Consider the following 21,167-nt stretch of genomic DNA (forward strand, 5'->3'; position numbering starts at 1 on the left):
TCCTCTGCACTCCCATGTCTTGAGGAAAGTATAACCTCAGAGCAAACTGTTGAGTGTCGGTGTGAATCTGAACTCGGCTTTACAGTATAAAAAGAATAATTTCACCTTCTAACGTTTATTTAAAAGCATTAGTTTATGAAAGTAAACCTCTGCTCCCTGAATGATATTCACCCATGCCTTTAATGGGATTTGTCTCCTGGATGTTGAGCCTCGCTATTCTCTGCTTTTAACCATTCTTGTTGTTGCTATGACTTCCCTGCGCTTCGAGCTACGCAGGAGTTGTGCCCACAATAAATGTTATGAATCTGAAATTCACCAAGCGTTATTGAAAAGCCAATTCAGGCAAACGATGGATTTACATGCGTGGATACGGGGTCAAACACAGACTGAGATTATTAACTGTTTACAGGCTCTATCCACGTCATTATTTTTGCATTATCAACAAGTGCCGTGTTAGCAATCACACCAGGAAAGTTTCTGAAAACTTCACCCTGTCATCTCGTTTAAAAACATTTTCTTTTCCTGTCTTAAAACATATTGCATTTTTAGTAATGCTATCAAACATCAGGAGCAGTTAACTTTATGTTTTCATGATATCTGAATAATTTTGCCAATTTTCCCCTCGATCCTGATCAGTCGTTTACTATTGAATATCTGCCAATACCAAATCCCGATCTATGCTTTTGTTTTTTCTTGATAATACAGCTGCACAGTGCACACTTTAAGAAGGCGTCTTTAAAGTTATTTTTTTAAATACCTGCATCCAAGCTGTTCCATGATGTGTTTTTATTAGCTTTTTATTTTAACTTGTTTATTTATATTACAAAATAAAGTGTCTTTATATAGTCTTAATATAGTATTTTTAGCCCCCTCACTGTCTCGAGGGAATATCTCTGTCCCTTTAAGAGTCCAGTGTTGGTTGCTCCAACAGCCTGTGTTTCAGTTACCTTAATGATCTGTATTCTGTAGAGTATTTATTTTTGTCGTCTGCACATCTTTTGAGCAGATTAACCATCATTAATTAATATGCAGTGTTTGCTTAATGCTTGCAGAGCTCGTGTACCTGCAGTGATTGAGGTTGTAGTAAACACAGCACTGCTGTCTCTCTCCTCAGAGCAGGGCGGAGAAAGACTGAAAAAGGAAAAACGCAAAAGTCTCTGACTGAGCTGAAATGAAATGAGCCCTCATAACTTGGGTAAATGATGTAAATAAACAGTCTTATACTGCGTTTCTGTTTATGGTGTATGGTGGTCAGCGGGTGAAGCTCAGCTGCCGCTCTTAATCAAGCAGAGAGGAGAGACAGACAGCTTAGTGGAGCAGAGGAGGTGAAGGCTGTGCTCCATGTTGCTGTGCACAAAAGTAAAAACATCAGTGTGACAGCTGACATTAAACATCATCCTGATCAGTCAAAAAATGCCTTGATTGGCTCCTGATCCGAAGTTATTTCTGTGACTCCACTTACAGCAGCATTCGGCCTTTCTGTCGATTCTAACCACCAGGTTAATAACCTCTGTCAATCTAAGACAAATGTAGATTACCATATTTGTAAACTTTCCTCATCTGTGATACAACATCCCCCAACCATTCAGAAACAAGCCTTTGAACCAGGAAATAAAGATATTAAAATTAAAGTGGAGAAACAGCAGGGAAGCATTTAACAAGGAGGCGTTGCCACCAACGAGCTAACAGCAATTTCATCACAGGGATCACAAGTTTTAAAACCTTCCCCAGGTAAACTGAGGTAGCACAAATTTTAAATGTCGAGCAAAATGCATTTTTAAAGTCTAGCGTGTGTATGTTTGTCTTGTGTTGATAGCCTCTTTTTTTTCTTCTTCCCTGGACCGTAGATATTTTCATCACTGCTCCCCTGCTGAAAGCAATCAATCAGCATCTTGTCTCAGGCTTTGCGCAGGTTAAGGAACTGAGCAGGTCAACATGAGGGAATATTTCAGGCTTGATTTGTGAAGAGGCAGAATCGTGTTTAACGAGCATGCGCTCAAACGGAGTCTGCTGTGAAGGTTCACGGTGTCCTCGCTGAGTGTACTCGTATTCCTGATGAAAGCAAGGAAATATTTAGTGAGGGGCGGAAATACTGAAGTGTAGACAAATATTATCCTTTTTATGTCAGGTAAACTAGTCAAGCGTGATGTTTTTTTATTGACCTTGGAAATAAAATTTGAGAATAAGGACACATTGTACTCCTGATTTTAATTTTGTGGCTTTTAAACCTTATAGTATCTGGTAAGTTGCTCAGAGTCTCAAGAGAACTCTTACAGGATATTTTGTACACCCTTAAACTCTGCATTAATAAAAAAACACATTTTGCCATGAAAAAATCTTGATCAAGATTTAAACGAGACTCACTTAGTGTTCGGACAGAACCGGAGCAAATTTTAAAGGTGGTGGAAATGGAACTTGAATGCAAATACGATTTGACTCAAATTTGCACAGGGCAGTGTAACCTGGCATGAAGACCTGTGTGCGAGTTTAACGTGTTTCAACTGGAACCTAAAAAAAGGCTCTTTGGGAAATGAACGTTTGTGATGCTTGCAGGTTTTGTTCAGCAAGATATTCTTCAAATGAGCACCACTTTTAGGATTTTTGAAGCCTAAATGCAATCTCAGTGAGTTTAAAAGCTAACGTCAGACTAAAAGTGAACTAACTACACTGCGGTTGCAGGACTTCAGCGTGGCCACCACAACAAGGCTGTAAAGCCATGTTCGGTGTGATGACGTTTTGTAGTCTCATTTATCCACTTGTGAGAAACTCACCTTTTTAAAGACACATAATCATGAATTTACTGACATATTTTTATATCATAAAAAAACATTAAAGTCTCCTAAGCTAGTGCTAACCACAGACCTTAATTCAGGCATCTAACCTGTCAAAAAACTTTGAGACGAGGGAACTGGCAGTGGTAAAAAGCTAACTTATTTTCGGGTTTTAGGACTCATTCCTGGGGCACGCTGTTGGATTATAAACCAAAACTTTGAGAATTAGAAAAAGAATGCTGACAAATTAAAAATCAGTGTTTTTATATAAATTCAGAACTTTTAGTTTTACCTGAAAGAGGATGTTAAAGCACAAACGGGAATGTGCCAGCGTTGGGGTTTTTTTTGTGTGTGATTGTTTGCTTCACTCATTGACTTCTACTAGTATCAACATGACTGGTTCTAAATCCTTGTCACTGGCATTTTACATATCTGGTGTTTCAAACTGCAAAGCTTTGGACTGCCTCTGTGTGAGTTTGAAGAAAATCATATTCACTGTTTGGTTGATCCAGTGAGATGCCAGAATAACAAAAAAATTTGCATGATGTCAATGTTGTGGGGTAATACAACTATAAATAGATCAGATCTCTTAAGCAATTATGAGCCCACACTTGGACCTCAGCACATACACCACTGAAACTTGTCCTCTTTAATAATATAAGACCTTACATAAGGCATTTATATCTCCAACTCTGTGTCTAAGCCACATAAAGAAGTTAATAATTTAGAAATGTTATGTAACTGTTTTGCATATTTTTAAATCCTTCAGTGGCTTACAGAAACGTGTTAGTGAAGAAGTCGCAGAGTCTAGTGGAAGGTATGTTCGTCACCTGCGTGTGGGCGGACACACAGACTACAGAATTTAAATTTCCAATAATTAAAAAGTAGAAATAATTTGTGTAAAAACACTCCATGACTACAAGCCTTTGATAAGCATGATAGAGCCTTCAGTATGGTATAGTAGCTAGCTATTACAAGATTTATAGAAACATATTAGAAAGTCTGAGGTCTCTCTTGTATCAGAATGATGAATTAAATCTCGTTTTCCCATTTATGCACATTACTTGGGCAGGGTTGAGAGTTGTTTTATGACACAGAGTAGCAACAAAGACTCCTCCCACAGCTGCATCCTTATAAAGCTCTGAGGTCTCGCTCAGTCTGAAGCTACACTCTTGCCTAACTTGCTGCTCTCAGTCCTCCTTTGGCTGCCACTGATAGCGCCACAAAAATGTGTCTGCAGTTAATCAGAGAATGTGCTCTTCATGGACCAGCGTACATTCCCCAACACTAATAAAACGAGGAATTCAGCAATCGTTAATACAGCCCTAACTTGTGTAACACTCGTTGGAAGGCTCATGGCTTTACTATTGGTACTGCCCACCAGTCAGTGGAGCTCAGTCCCCTCTCTCCTGCACCTCTGCTGACATCTTCAGACACCAGAGTAGGGCTGCAGAGTTATTCAAAATACTATCAAAATCGCAATATGGCCAAGTATCACAAGAGGTGCATTTTTTTTGATAAAGGTAAAATATGTCAGAATATCCCATTACAAATGAAGGAATGTGGTGCTGCAAATATGCTCCTGCCCACAAATCATATTCTAGGTGTAAAGGAATATACTTGTTTATTACAGACCCCAGCATGAATCACATCATCAAACTAAAATTTTATTATTTTCTTTAAAATGGCATTGGTAAAATCTCATTTCATTGTATGGCTGCAGATTTTTTTTATGTGGGGGGATTATGCAAATATTGGCTCTGAAAATATAGTCAATATCAAAATGTTCAACCTATGTAATTTTAATATTTGTACTTTTAACAATAAAAACATTATATTGTTATTTTGTTTATAGACAAGGGCTTAGCCTTAGACCAGGGATACTCAACTTGCTTTTACCAGGGGTCACTTTCACAAAAGGATAGGAGGCCAGGGGCTAGTTAAAAAATGAACATTAATAATTGAAATATAAATAATAAGCCTAAACCTCTTCCAAGGGATCCTTCCTTGGCACTCATGTTTTAATGCACACTGGTACCTTATTTACATTAAAAGTATAAAATGAAATTTACTGTGTGAATCAGTGTATTTTCGTTATGAATTAGGAAATGGTCGACAGGGCCACCTGGCACCCCATCGCAAGCCAGATTGGGATTTCTCAGGGGAGTTGATGTGCACACTCTCCAGATCTAAAGGATGCCTAGAGCTGACTTGCCCATCAGGCAAAGTGATTGGTTGATTCCACTCCTGACAGGATTTAGGTTCAAAAGTAAAAAAGAAACACTCACGCAAATGTCACTGACCAACCCGTCTGCATGTTTGTAGTTTGGAGAAGCATGTTTCAACGTCAACCCTGCAGCCAAATGGAGACAAAGTTAGTTACCAGCTTTGAGGTGACCAAATCATGATTTGCACATCACTGCTTTATCGCCAGTAACAATGGCTAAAATGTTCACAAACCAATGACATAAAAAAGTTTGTACACACTCACCAAAAAGTCAATTTATACTTTGAATAACTGATAAAAATGAATAAACTGGAGAAGTTGGGAAGAGTGCTGCTGAGGAGGCAGTAACAGAAGGGGATTGCGCAGGTGATGGGAGAGAACAACAAAGCCTTTACTATAGATTTTTCAACAAATCAATCACTGTGCAGGATAGTGAATAACAACAGCAAAGCAAAGGGAGGCCCTGGCAGCGTGGGTGAGATGCTCCCTTGCCATTTTGTCTTCAGTGGGTTTTGAAAAAGAGGACCTGCCAGTTTGTTTTTTTCCCTTGCTATCCCCTGGTTAATATGGAGGATGGTGGAGTCATTTTTGTGTTCATAAAGTTTCAGGTTTAATAAAATATCTGCTAAGTATCGGTACCGATGCTGATTAATGGTATCGATATAGTACTTAAAGCAATAATCAAAGTCAGTCTTGTCTCTGGTGCTGTTTTTCTACGGATAAACTAAGCCTAAATAAAACCGTAGAGCAGCAATAACGCAACTGCTCCTTTACAGGGCTCCCGTCTGCAGCCATTTATTTGCATTTTGCAGCCAGTTTTACACTCTGGCGTATGATTTGTTCAGATGTTTAACAAGTCGTCTGTGCTTGTTAGTTGATTTAGTAAAAGCCATGTAGCACTGAGCACAATAGTCTTGTGCCATTTATAATACTTTTTATACCTCTACAGCAGCAGTAGCCGAGTCCGGAGGCATTATGTTTTCGGGTTGTCTGTCCGGCTGACCAACAAAATCTCAAGAACGCCTTGGGGGAATTTTTTCAAATTTGACACCAATATTCACTGTGACCTAATTTGACCAAAATGTGACCAGCTCATCGTTGAGTCAAAGGTCAGCATCACTGTGACCTTGTCTGTCTCATTCTTGTGAACGCAATTTCTCAAGAAAACCTTGAGGGAATTTTATTTCAATTTGACACAAACTTTCACTTGGACTAAACAATGAGCTGATTAGAATTTGCTATTTAAAGGTCAAGGTCACTGTGACCTTGCATCCATATCAATTTAGGGAACACACTATCTGAAGATGGCCTTGAGGGAGTTTCCTTAAATTTGTCTCAGGCAAGATCCCACATCTGAGACAGAAAACAGACGGGGGCATCTGGCGCCTCAATATTCGTCACTGTTATTGGCCTGCTAACATTCGCTGTCTTGGCTTTTGGTACCACGACTGTTTTCAGCCCAGTTGCCAAGAATGGACTTCTCTGGAGTTAAACTCATGCCAGAATATGTCACTTTCTGTACTCTTTGGGGCTCCACTTAAATACCCTCTGCCCAAGCCTATAGACAACCCAGTCATGCACCATACAGTGAAAGTGTGGGCTCAGCTCAGCTCAGGAGAATCTTTGGCTACGGAGGTTTCACCACTCACAACAGTTGAACTCACACTAATAAAACATTTTAAATATGAAGTTGCATATATGATAATGACTGGTAACCTGACACAAGCTGAATTTACCTTTTTATTCTGAGCTATAGGAACCTCACAAATTGATCTTGGAGAAGTTGACATACTGCACTGTAAATTTAGGACCTTTTATCCAAATACAGTTACTCACGTTTCCAATGTTATACCTCTCTTTCATTCAGAACCCCAACACAAATTCAAAATTCATTCAAAAAAAAAAAATGACACGTGTTTTCGGTCTTTTTTTTTCCACGAGTAATTATTTCACAAAGAGCGACTGGGTAGAAGGGCTGCAGAAAACCTCTTTGCTCCTAATGTATAGATGCTAGCTCCTGTTGCTCTCTTCTGCCATCATCTTTGTTCACACAATGTTAAAAGGTCACATGAAAAATGCATCAGTGTGGCTGGAGGATCTCACCACTCGTGCATGAGGAAGTGACTGTGTACACAGGGTGTTGCTCTGTCAGTGACAAGGAAGGAGCTCAATAGGCGAGCTAAGACAGTTAGTGGGCTTCCAAGCTATAATGGCTATAATGGGTTTCCATCGAATCGCATATCTAACGTGGTCTCCTCGCGCTCTGCGTAACTTTACCCTGACTTGCCGGATGTTAAGTGTGGGTGTTGTGTGTATGGAACATGGTAAAGTGTCAATATTTTCCAGAGAGGACTTTGCTTTAAGTTGCAGTTATGTGTAACTGGGAGTGGAAACACAAAATGTGGCCAGCCTGGTGAAGCCTCCTATTATTTTCTGCGAGAGGTGGCAGCCAATGTTGTTAGAGGCTGATATTTGGTTGAATTTAGGTTCTGACGTCAGGTGACCAAAATTCAAAGTCAGGACAACGTGTAATGTGGACATCAATTTGACATAGAACACTGATGGCTGATGTAGAAAAAAACGTGTTCTTTTGGTCAGTCTTCATCTTGATGAAAAATAAAATACATTTGAATTTGAACAATTGATCTTATGTGAATCTCCAAGTTTTATCACAACATATATTAGATCTGAAAAGCATTTGGTATAGCACGTACATGGACAAAGACACACCAACAACTTAAAAAAACAGAACAGCGACTCACCCTTTTAAAGTGTTATTCACACATCATATTGTTGTGTTTAAACAGCTACAAGGACTTCATCATACAGTATGTTATCCTTCAGACACCCTGAAGCCCCCTCGTATGCCTGCATGCAGAGAATGAAGGACTCTTAGTCCTCTTGATGTAAAATAATGACAAATACTATATAAAAAAAAAAAACCATCTGCATAATGTCATGATGTCAAGGTCCACACAATGTGAAATTCTATTGTCATGAAAATTTAAAGTACAGTTGATTGGATTTTTATTCAAACCAAACTTTAACATCTGTCAAATGTAATAGTCCAACATCATTCTGATGTCATATTGACTTCCATTGCCAGCTGGGTTGTTTCCCTTTTTACCTCCCGTATAAACTTTATTAAGAGTCAAACAGAACATGGGTCACATGACATCAGACATCCATTTCATTGTCAGTAAATAGAGGAAACATACAAAAAATTACATTGAATATTAAGTTAAACAAGGATATGAATTGTTAATAAAAACTCCAATAAAATCTAAAAAAAAACTTACGTATGATCATATATGTATCACAAATATAGCATTCATATTACCAATCAAGTTATTAGATAAATAAAAACATGATAATGGGAAAAATGTTTTTATTCAAGCACTGATGTTATTAAATGTACACTGTCTTCAGGTCCTCAAGCCTTATTTATAAATAAATCATGTAACTGTTAATGTAGAGAAAGACAAAAATGAATGTCCAAATTGTTATTGTTCACATGCCTTTCGTTACAACCATACTCTTTAAACTCTTTAAAACCCAACCTCTCTAACATCAGTTATTGATGGTTCATTGTACTAAAATATATCTCATTCAAATGATTAACTTAAAACACAAGGATAAAGGGGTCTAGCTGGCACTCACACACACAATAAAGTATATTTTTGCCCATATTCTCATTTTATTTGTCGTCTGATGAGCTTAATTTAATGTACTTTTGAAAATACTTAATGCCACTGAAATATTGTAGCATTTATTTTCCAAATTCATCTATAAAAAGGCAGCGTTCAACATAGCCAAATGAATTTAGACACAAATGTCTAATTGTGTTTTTCCCTTTCCTCATCTTTTCTCCAGTGGCCGCGTGAAGCCATTGCTTGGCCGATTCAGCGAGCTTGAGGCCCTGCTGTCCAGCGTGGACATTAAGCCAGGCAGCATTGATGCTGTCCTGTTGGACGCTGGCTGCTCCTCCATGCAGATGGATCAGGCGGAGAGAGGCTTTGCCCTCAGCAAGGATGGGCCCTTGGATATGAGAATGGATGGAGAGAGGTACGAGATTTGCAACATACAATAGGTGCATCTGTCTTGTTGATTGCGATTTGACTAATAATCTTGTATTCACAGAACTGGACAAAAGCTGTAAGATTTAATTGTCATAAGAAATAATGTTGGGAAGTGCTGTGTAATCACTGTTATTGGTCCCTTGAAAGTGGCATTATATTGATGCAGAAACTCTTAGGAAGACATCAGGATCATGGTTGGGTGCACAAAATGTGAATTTGATACAAGCAGATAAAAAAAATAAATCTAACCTGCAAGTGCCAAAAACTACAGTTCCCTGAATGGCCACTTTAGACTTGCTTCAAAAGTGCAGTTCATTACTGTATGGTTTTGAATTTTTAATTAACACCTTTTTAATTTTATTAAGGCTCAGAGTTAAGTATAATCAAGACCGTAGTCGCTTTGAGTGACAGGCTGTCTGCAAGGCGTCATCACAGTCCCTCTTACACAGCCTGTTCAAGGTGGGAATTTCATGCTGTTATACTGCCTCACTTTTCTCGTGCTGCTTTCAGACGCCTCTCACAAGTATTTAAACCTCTGAAGTCTGAGCAAAATTGGTTTGATTCCTTTCAAATCATGGGAAAAAGGAAATATCCAACTTGGTAAGAAAGTTGTCAAACAAATTGAGATTTTATCAGATTTAGAAAATTATTTTCAAAAAGCTGGTGAAAAACTATATCATTATCATAAATACATATTATAAATGATTTTCCGAAGTTATTTAAAAAAAAAAAAAAAGTAAGCACGTTTTTCACATCATTTCCTCTTTTTTTTCTTTTTTTTTAAAACTTTTTTTAAAAAAATAATTTTCAGCTAAATTTCTTGTACATTTTATTAATTTCTTGAAGATTTTTTTAAGTTATTTCTTTTGTTGCTAATTGCCTTTTTCCCAAGACATCAAGTCAATATACTTAGGTTTCAAAGGGTTAAGGTACAATCGCGAAATCAGAGTTAAGAGTTGTCTCGTCTTTTCTGTGGGCAGCAGAGGCACTAACAGCCTCAAAGTTCTGTGTAAAAGGGACACCCTGCAGGACAAGACCGTGGATCAGACGGGTGTGACGTTTTAATAACCTGTTACTGGTGCAACCCACTGCTGCAAGATTCAAAAAGCAGCTGGAGGCAATTAGCAGCCACCTAAAAAAAGAAGAACAGCAGCCTACGTCAGTATATCACAGAGATGTATTGACTTGTTATTGCCGGCATTCTTTCTAAAATCCCACACTGGGGTGGTATGATGTTGCCATTTTTGTTTGGCTCTGTGTAAAAATAAAAGGAGATGTAAAGAAGGGACTTCATAGCTGCTCTATAGCGCAGTCTCCGTGTAAAAAAGACTTATGAGTTGGATCAACCCTTTGCGCCTCCCCAGCTCCACCGTCTCTTTTACAGAGGGCCAAAAATCCATGATGGCGATGGCCAAAATCCCAAAAGACCACAACTGGTTACCCATCTCCTTCCAACATTCAGCCATGGTTTCTTGTAACCATGACCTTAGAGTTCTCCTGACCATGCCTTATCTACAACAAATCAGGAAAAAAAGCCTTTTGGAGGTGCTAATGCTCCTAATTATTTTAAACACCAGAATGAGAGATAAAAAAAAATCTAATGTGATAACACTAAATTTTTTTTTTTTTGCCTGTGTACCAAAATAATTAATATATGTTCCATTGCACACTGTGTTACTATTTTTTCTTTTATTATCATGGGTTGTGTTTTTTATGCACCTGAAATGTTTAATCATTTTAAGTATGATTGGGATTTTGTCATCATGTGGAAAAATAATGGATGGTTAACCATTATAATGGTTAAAATAAAGAGTAGAGAGCGATCAATAAATGGGCAAACCATCATTACAAGTTTATTTTTCAACTGTAAAATGTCCTGCTCAATACATATTCTTCATAAAATACAACAGCAACAAAAAATACAATACTTCTTATTTACAAGGTATTATAAACTAATGAAAACATGGTTATGAATATTAAATACCTCCTAAATCCTACACACTGAACATTTAAACTGAATTATCACTGTCACTATCAGTGTTTTTCCCAAAAATCCAGTATGAGCTTTTGTTTAAAGCTATGTTTTAACATTGGAAATAAGTATGCAAAAATGCAGAGGTGCTTTCACAATTGAATTTGAATGATATTATGATTTTTTTCAGACATAAAAAGAGACAAAAGGCTTGCTTATTTTCATTTGTATTTGAATTACAACAGCATTCTCCTATATCTCTCTGTGTGCTTGTGTGTATATATATGTGCATATGTATATGACAGATAGATAGAGAGATAGAAAGAGCAAGACAGCGAGAGACAGAGAGATATATACAGTATAGATATATATGCATTGCAATTTATAGCCTCTTGAATGTTTTCATAAATGTATATGAATCACTTGACAAGGTCAGCATAATGTGCAAAGCTACCAGCTAAGATAACCCCATTATAAGCTATTGCAGAAGCTGCATTTCTCTTTTCATCCCCTCACAATCATTCTATTCATAACTGTCAGCCGTAAAGCTTTTTAGCTGTAGCTCAGAGTTGTCAGGATTCGCCACTGTCAGCAAGGACGTGACGTCAAGCAGCTTAATTGGGCTTCTCTTTGTGCGTAGGTACCCCGACATGCCCTGTGCTGCTGACGTTGTGAATACCTTAGATCAACAGGCTCTTGCATCCATCCTCACTGCATATGGGGAAGAAAGACACGCCAGGAAAATAGCTTCAGCCATTGTGAAGGCACGCCGTGTCAACCCCATCACCCGGACACAGCAGCTGGCCAGCGTGGTGGCAGGTAGCTAGACACTATCCTGATTAATTCCCAGCAGCATTCTGGAGGCCGCGAGGGAAAATAAAACACGAGTGGAGTTATTAAGGTTGTCTCCCGGTAGGACGTATTTGTCTCAAAAAATTACGTGGACTGTGACCTCAGTCATCATCCTCTTTTCTGCCTCTCTTTTGGGTGCCTTTCTTCCGCACCTTCCTTTGAGAGAGCTGAGACAAAGACAGAGCAGGAGGTGGCTGCAACAGAATGTTGCTAAAACAAACAGTATCTCACACACAGTAACCCCCCTCTCTCTCTCCTTCCACGCTGCTTTTTTTTTTTTGCTTTATTTTCCCCCTCTTTCCCCCGTTTCCATGCTCACAAATATGCACACACACCTGACACGTTTGTGCATAAACCGAGTTTACATTGTTTGTCTTCACTAGTTGTTTTTTTTTTTTTTTTTTTGCTGCTGTATGCCTCCACATTTGAGCTGCTGAACGAGTGAGATGTCGTTTCAATAGTTATTGCACAGAGCAGTATGTGCGTCAGTGTCACCCTGGGAGAACAGGTGTGAGTAAGAGCAGCTGTTTGATCTTTTTGAGGAGCAAAGCGAGTCACCATCAGTGTTTATTTGGAACAGTCCGAGAGGTTTTGATTTCAGATAGTTCCAGGGGGGCTCTATGTAAAATTGTGACACTCATCGTGATAGGAAAATTTAAAGTCACAGGGGAGATGACAAACGGTAGGAGGGAACCACTTTGGGGACCTGGTGGGAATAAGACATCATTAAAAAAGGTTTCTTCACAGTTTAGGTTGTGGTAACATTGCACAGTAGCAACATCTCATATAAAATGCTGAATTTTCAAGAAGAAAATAACAGAGCAGCAAGTAATGTGTTGTAGTTTCACTCTAATTTGTTTGCATCATCACCCACTGGGTACCTCATTATCCAATTCATTATTTGACTTAAATTGTACAAGAATTTAAAAAATACTGTATGAATGAGCAGGGCTTTGGAGTTGTAGACACATCTGGGGCCAACTGAACTGGTAAAAACTGATTATGTTGTGACAATGTGCTGATCTTACGCATGCTTCAGAACAAACATACATGTAGTTTTCATCAGCAATCTGCATAAGAGATAAGTGAATGTGGAGATGGCGATGGGAGGGTGATGTTAATGCTAATATAAATGTAAAGGTAAAGTGAGAGACAGAATCTTATACTAAAAAAATATTTGTTTAGGGTTGTAGCCAATTTCACTGAATGAACTACTACTCAATGAAGCACTTTGTAAATTCTATTTTAATTTAAGCATTATGTTGAAAAATCTCAACAATGCCACCACTGGATCCAGACAAATCTGCTAGCTCGTGCTTTAGTTGTTCTGGCTGATGTGGTCGGTCCTCCTTCTGTTCAGACAAATTTTCACTCGGCCTCAGATGAACCGTGCCATTCACGACCCTTAATATAATATAAGGCGTGTTCCAGAACTTGCGGAGCCTTCGTGCTTCACTCATAATGCGTGATAATCTAACTTTTGCTTTGTGCACAATTGCACTGGGGACACAATAGCTTATAGGTTGGTTTTAGACTTGACACATTTTCAAGGGTCACAAGTGTCCACACCGCGGGTCTTCGCCTTTTTTTCATAGGTTGAAAAAATGCTGTTAAGTTGTTTTTTTGATACATTGCCCCCAACAGTTTGGGAGAATAACTGTTTGTATCTTTGTCATGATCCCACATCAGCTCATGTCTGTGTGACCGCCTGCACAGATAGTGTTGTTGAGGCATTTTCATAAACAACCAAGATGGTTGCAGCTGATGTGGAACTTTCTGAGGTACCATTTTCAAATTTTGATGCTGCACCATCACAGCTCATGTCTACACGCTGTAGTCAGTGTACATTTGTCCATTGCTCAGCGCTTTGTCACATTTTGTTGCTCTGACTGGTTGTAGGTCTATCCAACTGTTTCCAGAGGCATTATGGTCTACAGCCATTGATAATGCCCTTTGGGAATCAAAAATGAACTGAGAGGCTCAAACGTAACTTGCAGTTGTGATTTGGTCCAGTGATATCAGGTGACTGATGCAACACAGTCCATGAAACTGCACTCTGTCTCTGCCGTTCTATTCACTGACAGGTCTAGCAAGTAGTAAAGCAAGCAGAACCATGAACATGTGTAACCTTATATTTATATAAGATAAAATAGTGTGCATTCATAAACTGTGGGTCCACAGTTTTAGTCACAGCTTGGATGGATGGATGGATGGATGGATGGATGGATGGATGGATGGGATTTTTTGGTAATTTCTGACTTAAGACTGGGCTCTGATTTCAGGAAGTTAAGACTGATTTATTCCTGTTGTATTTTTGTGATATTTTTCTCCAAATCTGTCTTTGAGCATCATGGAATTTAAATGTGCACCAACTGGAATCGGAAATTGACACCAGACACCAGCCAAATGCTGGTAAAATATGAAGTGGCTGGTAGATTTCAGACAAAAAAATAATGATTTATTACAGAGTGGGTGGTGAATTTGAACATTCAACTGTTTGTGACTGGTAGAGGTTCACATTTTGAAAAGTTTTTTCCCACCCTGGCCATTACATACGTTTGCATATTAAATTAAAAACCTCATGTATCTGTAGACTTTCAAAGACAAAGTCACGTTCTGTCCTCACTTGGGACTTATGTATATTTGGCACAGTTGTCGACTACCTATCCAGTATGTCGTGAACGCCAGCCCAGTCTCCTAAAAAGGTCTGCTGATATTGGACGAATTTTCAGGACATTTGTGCCAATATTCATTGCGGTGAGATTTCAGGTTCATGTTATCCTTTAATTTGAAGCACTTTGTGAAATCTGTTTCTGTTGGAGCTCCATAAACCATTGATAACGTTTCTGACATCGATAATGAGTGAGATATGTGCAGGATGCTTTACAAATAAAAGTGAAATAGCAGTCGTGCGTAGTGGTCCTGATGTGCAAGTGCAGTCTGTGCCATGATTGAAATTTAGAAAATAAAAAAAGAGGAATCAAGACAGCCACAAAAATCATGTAACTGACCAAAAAATGTCCATGGCACCACAGGCAGCCATAGAGACACAACCGTGTCATACAGCTGTAAAGGTTACAGAAAATCTACCCAACATGTAAGGAGAAAAGAGTATTTATTTTACTGAACGCTTACAGCAGGAGTCTAAAGCTAAATTTAGCTTCTTTAAAGCACCAAATGCATTCAATACATGACCCAGTAAATTGCAAAATAATCCTGTATTTAACTGAGTAGACAGGGTAGGGCATGAATGCATTTATTTTGAGACACCAACAAGGTGTTTAAGGTTAATATAATACCAAAGCAAGAATAGTAAAACACTTGAATTAATGCAAAATTAGCACAAGCTAATTTAAAATGCATTTAAAAGAATTAAAACTGTTACAGAGTTTTACAAAATGTCAACAAAAGCACACTATTTACCACATTTAAGCTAGCCGTGACTAGGCTTCTTCTGCAAAGCCGTGCAATTGATCAATACACAAACGCTCTTTTATTTGTATTTGTGTATGAGTAGTATGTGTTTCTTTTCTTTGCACTTACGTCCTTATGTTTACACCGATGATGTATTTAATGGCCTGTCACAGCCATCCCATCTGTACTGAGAATAGTTCCAGCAGTCGTGTGGTGACAAAAGAAACTTGACATGAGTGTGTTTTTCAAAGGCAGATTTAGTGATATTGGACAAACAGTGTTACTTGTCACTCTCTCTCTAACTGGGAATGTTGGTAATGTCAGTGGTAGAAGAAAAACAAAATGTGTTTGTAGTAGCAGTACCACACGTCAGTCAATCAGTTGTTTTGGATGGGCAATGCACTAATTAGCAATCAGTGGATGCAAAGTAAATCCACATGGAGCTTCGGCATATTCAGCTTTGGTAAATTTTGATACAGGAATTTGGATCATTGAAACAAAAAGCCACAAAGTCCAAAGTGGAAGAAGTGAAATTAGCTCTGGCGCACCATCCAGTTTTACCAGGCCTGCGTATTCAGTCTTCACTGGCCCCATTGACCACCATTGTAAAAGATATGTCTGTCAAACTAAACAGGACAGGGCATCTTGAACTGTAAACAAGGTCAGTTATGACTTTCTATTATGCATTTTTGATCCTCGCAGGTTTTATATTTGTAAAGCTTCCTTGAGCCAAGAAAAGTGATTTAAACATCTGTGATGTCATCACAATGTAACATCTGTGAGTCGAGCGGGAATTCACAGGTGGGACCAGCAAGAAGAAAAGAAACACATCTGCACATATTGAGTGGACCACATACCACTTACCATCTTGGGGATCCAGTATCTATTTATTATTACACATCTATGAGTTTTTCATAAACCTGCTCTGCTGGAGTGTAAAGTGTTTAACGACAGAGCTGTGGTTTGTCAACCATGACACGGGAGTCAATGGTAACAATATATCTTTTGAAAACAGCCTTAAATTATTGCATGATTAATAACTTTAACGAGCTTGTTTGTGAGGTATTGTGACCGGTTAGCACCAAGGAGAGTGGAAAGAGGAGAAGTCACAGCCTCAAATGACGTCACACTGTTGGGTTGTACCCCAATTGAGATTTGAGACTGTTACTTCTCCTCTCTTCCCCTTGGTTAGTATTAGTGCATGCCAAGTTAGATGGCATTTTACAAGTGTGTTCTCAGCCTACAGCCACGAGTCCCGCCAGTGCTAACTATGTCACAAAGCTTTATCCAGCACCACCTACCTCGCAAAGACGTGGCAATGAATTACACTGCAACTTTCTGATGTAACAAAGCACTTACATTTGATACACTTCTGATTTGCTGATTCCAATTCATTCTCAACAGTCCAACAGTGTTTCAGTCGACTTCTGGCTCAAATTGAAAAATTTCAACTGGAGCAAATACATCATGTCGTCTGTTGTGCCACGTCAAACAAAGTTGTGTCAGTGCTCCATTGTTCTACTTGTTCTGTTGTTGAACAAACTACTGCTTTTTGTTCAGCCAGTAACACCAAAGCCTGTTATTGTTGTCCAAATAGATTATTGTGGACTGTAGCAGTGCTTTTGCCTTGTAGCATGCATGCTACAAACATCAAATATAGTGATTAAGATGAGAGATAACACAAAGGTAGAGTACAGCGGGAGCGTTAATTGAATGTAATACATTAATGCTGTGTGCTTCCTTCTTAACTACCTGATTTTTGCCTTTATGTACACATCTTAATCTCTTATTTCCTCTATGGATCTGTCTATAGGACCTTTGAAAGATGAATTAGAGAGAGCATATGGCTTGGTGAGGCCAGACCAGGGCTGGTCCTTGCAGTGCAGGCATTGTATTGATTGCAGTGTGACTCACACCTTGGGCTGTTTAGTGCAGGAGGAGAGAAATGCCACATCACTCACTTCTCTGGTTTTTGCAGTTTCTCTATAGGTCTTCATAAGTGTCTAATTGTCATTTTTTTTTCTGTGTGGGGGTTATGAATTGGTAAAGGTGGAATCAACTCATGTCATCACATTTTCATTTAGAGTTTTGCCTAAATTGTCCACATATATTTATCCTTTACCTAAATTCTGACGCATTCGGCACACAAGATGCTATTTATCAAACAGGTGCACAAGCTTGTAAGCGCAGATTTCCCTTTTGCACATCTTGCAGTATGACATTCCTCTCTCTTAATTTCACATGCATTTAGAAATAGGGTCGCTCAAATAACAGATATGAAAAGATTTTTTTGTATTAAAAAATTGCAAGTATTTAAGAGGAAGGTTGTGGTGCAGGAGAAAAACATTTATCACCCTTTATTTTACAGAAAGCAAGACTGAGTGCACCAGTCACAGAGCAATGTCTACTGTACAAAAAACCCCAAAATGCATTATTTTGTTATTTTTAAACAGGGATCATGGTGTTGTCACATAGTCATTTTGTGCTCAGTCAGATTTAGCTTGAACTTGGCGTTCAATGAACTGAGAGATCATGAGAGCCATTTGGCTGCGTTTACCTCGGTATTTTAGTGACACATCAGCCATATCAACACCATCTCCACACTCCATCTGCTCTGCCCAGAGCCTCTGATGGGCCTGCCGCTCAGTGCTGCTGCAGCTTGCATGTATTTTTCAATAAGTTATGCTTTCTGTGCTTCAATTTGCTACGTCAGTTCATCTCTTTTCTTTTTTTTTTTTAATTTAATGACTCCTTTTGCATTAACAACATAAGTAACCTACTACTTTATGTCCGATAATTCTCAGTCACCCAGAAAAAATCTGCAAGTTCTAAGTCAATGTCATATTTTTATTCAAGAGGCTTCTTATATACTCCTGATTGGTGGAGATCTCAGGTATCTCATTTTCTTTTGTGTTATCCACACACCAGTTTTGCATAGCCAGACATATCTCACTCTGGCTGGTGCTCTAGTAAAGTCTGGCTGAACCCAGCACAGTCTCACAGTAAGAGAAAAAATGCTCTGGGTTGTTTGCATTTCATTAAACCAAGAATGCAACAATGGTTCCCTGCAAAATAGTGTCCGGAACTTGTTCAGGTGAAACATTTGCTAAATCCCTGCAAAGTAAAGCACTACGTAAATTATTAAGGACGGATATATGCACAACGTTAGATACATATACAGAATCTGTGTGTGGCGTTCACTTTTTTTTTGTTTGTTTTTAGTATTTGTGTATCCCTTTTTATCATTCTGGGTCCCCTCTCTAAATGTGGAGGTGTTTGCAGGTCTATAAATGCAGCGCGGAACTCTTCGTGACTCTTTTTTCCCCTCAGCAACAGTTTGTGGAGTTTGAGTCGTAGGATTGATAAATGATCAATCAGATCAGATTTACGAATTAGAGAAGTAGCTGTTGCAGAGGCAAGTGAAAGGAAACTTTTGAAACCAAGCACAATCAACAGTTAAACTTCACTTTCACTGCGCCTGTTGTTCTGCTGCTCCGTCTGTGCCCAGAGTATGCCCTGTGATCCAAAAACATAGTGCAATTAAAAACTGAGCAGTATATATATATATGTTCCAACAGCACTCCTGATGAATGGTCCAGCTTCAAAAATAAAGTAAAAATTAACACTTGGGGGCTGATACTGTTATCATGATAGGCCGCCACAAATAAATGATATGTGGGAAAGCCTACTTTTATTCATAATCTGCGCACCACCGTTATCTGTAACCTTGCCTCTGATAAAAGGGACATTATTACAACCTCCTCCACTGTTGCATCGTTTGTTTTCAGAAACTTTTGACTCTGCCTTCTAGTGCCAACTAGTGGATGTATCTGTGCCAGCATTACCAACATTTGAAATAAACGTATCTATTTTCAAACGTAAAGGGAGTATAAATGAGCCGGTAAGACGTTTTAACATGCTGGGTGCTAAGTTCGAAGTTGTTTCACGCACAGAACTAAAACTATGTCTGGAAATCTGAGCTAGTTTTACGTAGCGAAGGGGATTTGGAAAGCGTTAACACTCATATAGAAACAGAGGAGAATTCCCTCTGAAATAGGGGGATGATAGCAGACTCATAGTCTACATCCTGTGAGTCAGACTTTCCACATACTCCTAACGCCTGTGGGTTGTCAAGGTCATATGAGTCATTAGGTGACATGATAGATACAGCGTATGGATTGGTGGTGCAGTAGCTGATAAGTGGTGTTTAAGTACCTCGCTGTGTTTGTGGATAGTTGTTTATGTTTGACCCAGATGGCCTCCTTCACTCCTTCTTCAGATGATTGCTCTCATCTGTCCAAAATGTGTACATATTGCTGGTCTCACCGTAGTGTCTCTTGTCTTTAAGATGGTCGTAGGCTGTGTAGTCTTGACCTGAAGAGTTGACCCTCTTGACCCATGAGCTTGTTCAGTGGTTGTTCTGTGTCTGTGCATTTTTTGCTGCACACTGTATTACATTAGCCTTCCAATGTCATGGAAGAGAAACAGCTATGCAAAGTTGGAGGTTATGTAATGCACTGTATATTGTCATGGTGCAAAAATGCCAACATTGGTGGTCTGAAACTGGTTATGAACATGAAAGTCACAAATGCAACAAACCCATCCACCTGTGCCCAATATTCCAAGGAATACAGAGTTGAGTTGTGGTGGATAAATTTCTTCCTCAGGATGAGGCGGATTAGAGTCAGACTGGATTCACTTGGTGAAATTCACTCCCATGGTGAAGCTAAAAGTATGGAGGACAGAAAATAGCATGGGAAGAGTTGTTAGCGAAAGTTTTGTAGGTGCCGATATTTGGCATTTTACCGATTATTTGTATCAGCGTTTTATTTTGGTAATCACCTATAAATAGTCAATTAAAAAGTGCCAAGAAAGTGCCATATTATATTATGATATATTCCAAATTCTAATATTTGACAGTAAGATTTCATTTTTATTACAAATGCATATCGGCTCCAAATATCAGTTATTGGTCTCATTAAGTACTAATAATCTGTATCAGCCCTGAAAAACCAATAACAGTTGAGCCTTTATTTAAAGTTCAATCAGATTGAACTGTACAAAGTTGTATGTATAGCAAATGTATTTTGACTGCCTTTGTTATGCTGAAATAGAAAATACAGTATTTACTGAGGATTCTCAAGAGTTAGTTAAATATTTCAGACTACCGCTCCTGAAGGCCCAGACTCACCAAAACGACATCAAAGAACCAGAGACGGCCGAGTGTTATGTCAGCTCATATTGCCTTGGTCTTGGCCAAAAAGTTGCAGCTGAACACACCGCAAAGACTAAAACCAACAGCCGACTGTCACATATATTCTGCGCCTGTGTGAGAGGAAATAACTCGAACAAGCAGGTGGTAATAGCCTGTATTCATCATTTAAAAAGGGAAACTGGAAGACCAACTGGATTGATTTAAGATGCTATAGTTAGCCAGTTAGCACATTAACAACTCGATGCTGAAAGAACGAAGCATATTTACCATCCGCTAATGAACAAAAACAATTCTGAACTGTTTCTGCTAAAGAGCTCAATAGCTAAAAGAAAAAAAAAACCCTCATAAAACAAGTTTGTTTCGATTTCACGCCTGCTTAATTTTACTTGTTTGTCTGCTTTCCTCACTTCTGTTCTCTCACCGACGGCCTCCACCATCAGCCAACACTGATTCAACATGATGAATCACCCGAAAAAAGCCATAAAGGGCCAACCAGGGCCATCAGTGCGGGACGCACCGCAAATAGGGCAGCAGATGCTCACTGACTGCCAACACTGACCAACGGCCGTCCATCAGTGTGTCAGGGTCAAAAGGGAATAGGGCTGCAAGTAACTACTGTTTTCATCATAACTATCTC

The 21,167-nt window shown here is 38.9% G+C and overlaps 1 protein-coding gene across 1 annotated transcript in view; it reads left to right on the forward strand.

Annotated features, from left to right (window-relative positions):
- Window positions 1-21,167, forward strand: part of mettl15 (methyltransferase 15, mitochondrial 12S rRNA N4-cytidine) — a 68,742-nt gene that overhangs the window by 44,599 nt on the left and 2,976 nt on the right. Inside the window, exons 4-5 of the mRNA XM_042493709.2 lie at window positions 8,872-9,063; window positions 11,690-11,868. Coding sequence (XP_042349643.1) covers window positions 8,872-9,063; window positions 11,690-11,868 — 371 coding nt within the window. The remainder of the gene's footprint in view (window positions 1-8,871; window positions 9,064-11,689; window positions 11,869-21,167) is intronic.

Source organism: Plectropomus leopardus, chromosome 1, assembly GCF_026936395.1.
Source record: "Plectropomus leopardus strain MGB_pleo_1.0 chromosome 1, ASM2693639v1, whole genome shotgun sequence".
NCBI classification, from domain to species: Eukaryota; Metazoa; Chordata; class Actinopteri; order Perciformes; family Serranidae; genus Plectropomus; species Plectropomus leopardus.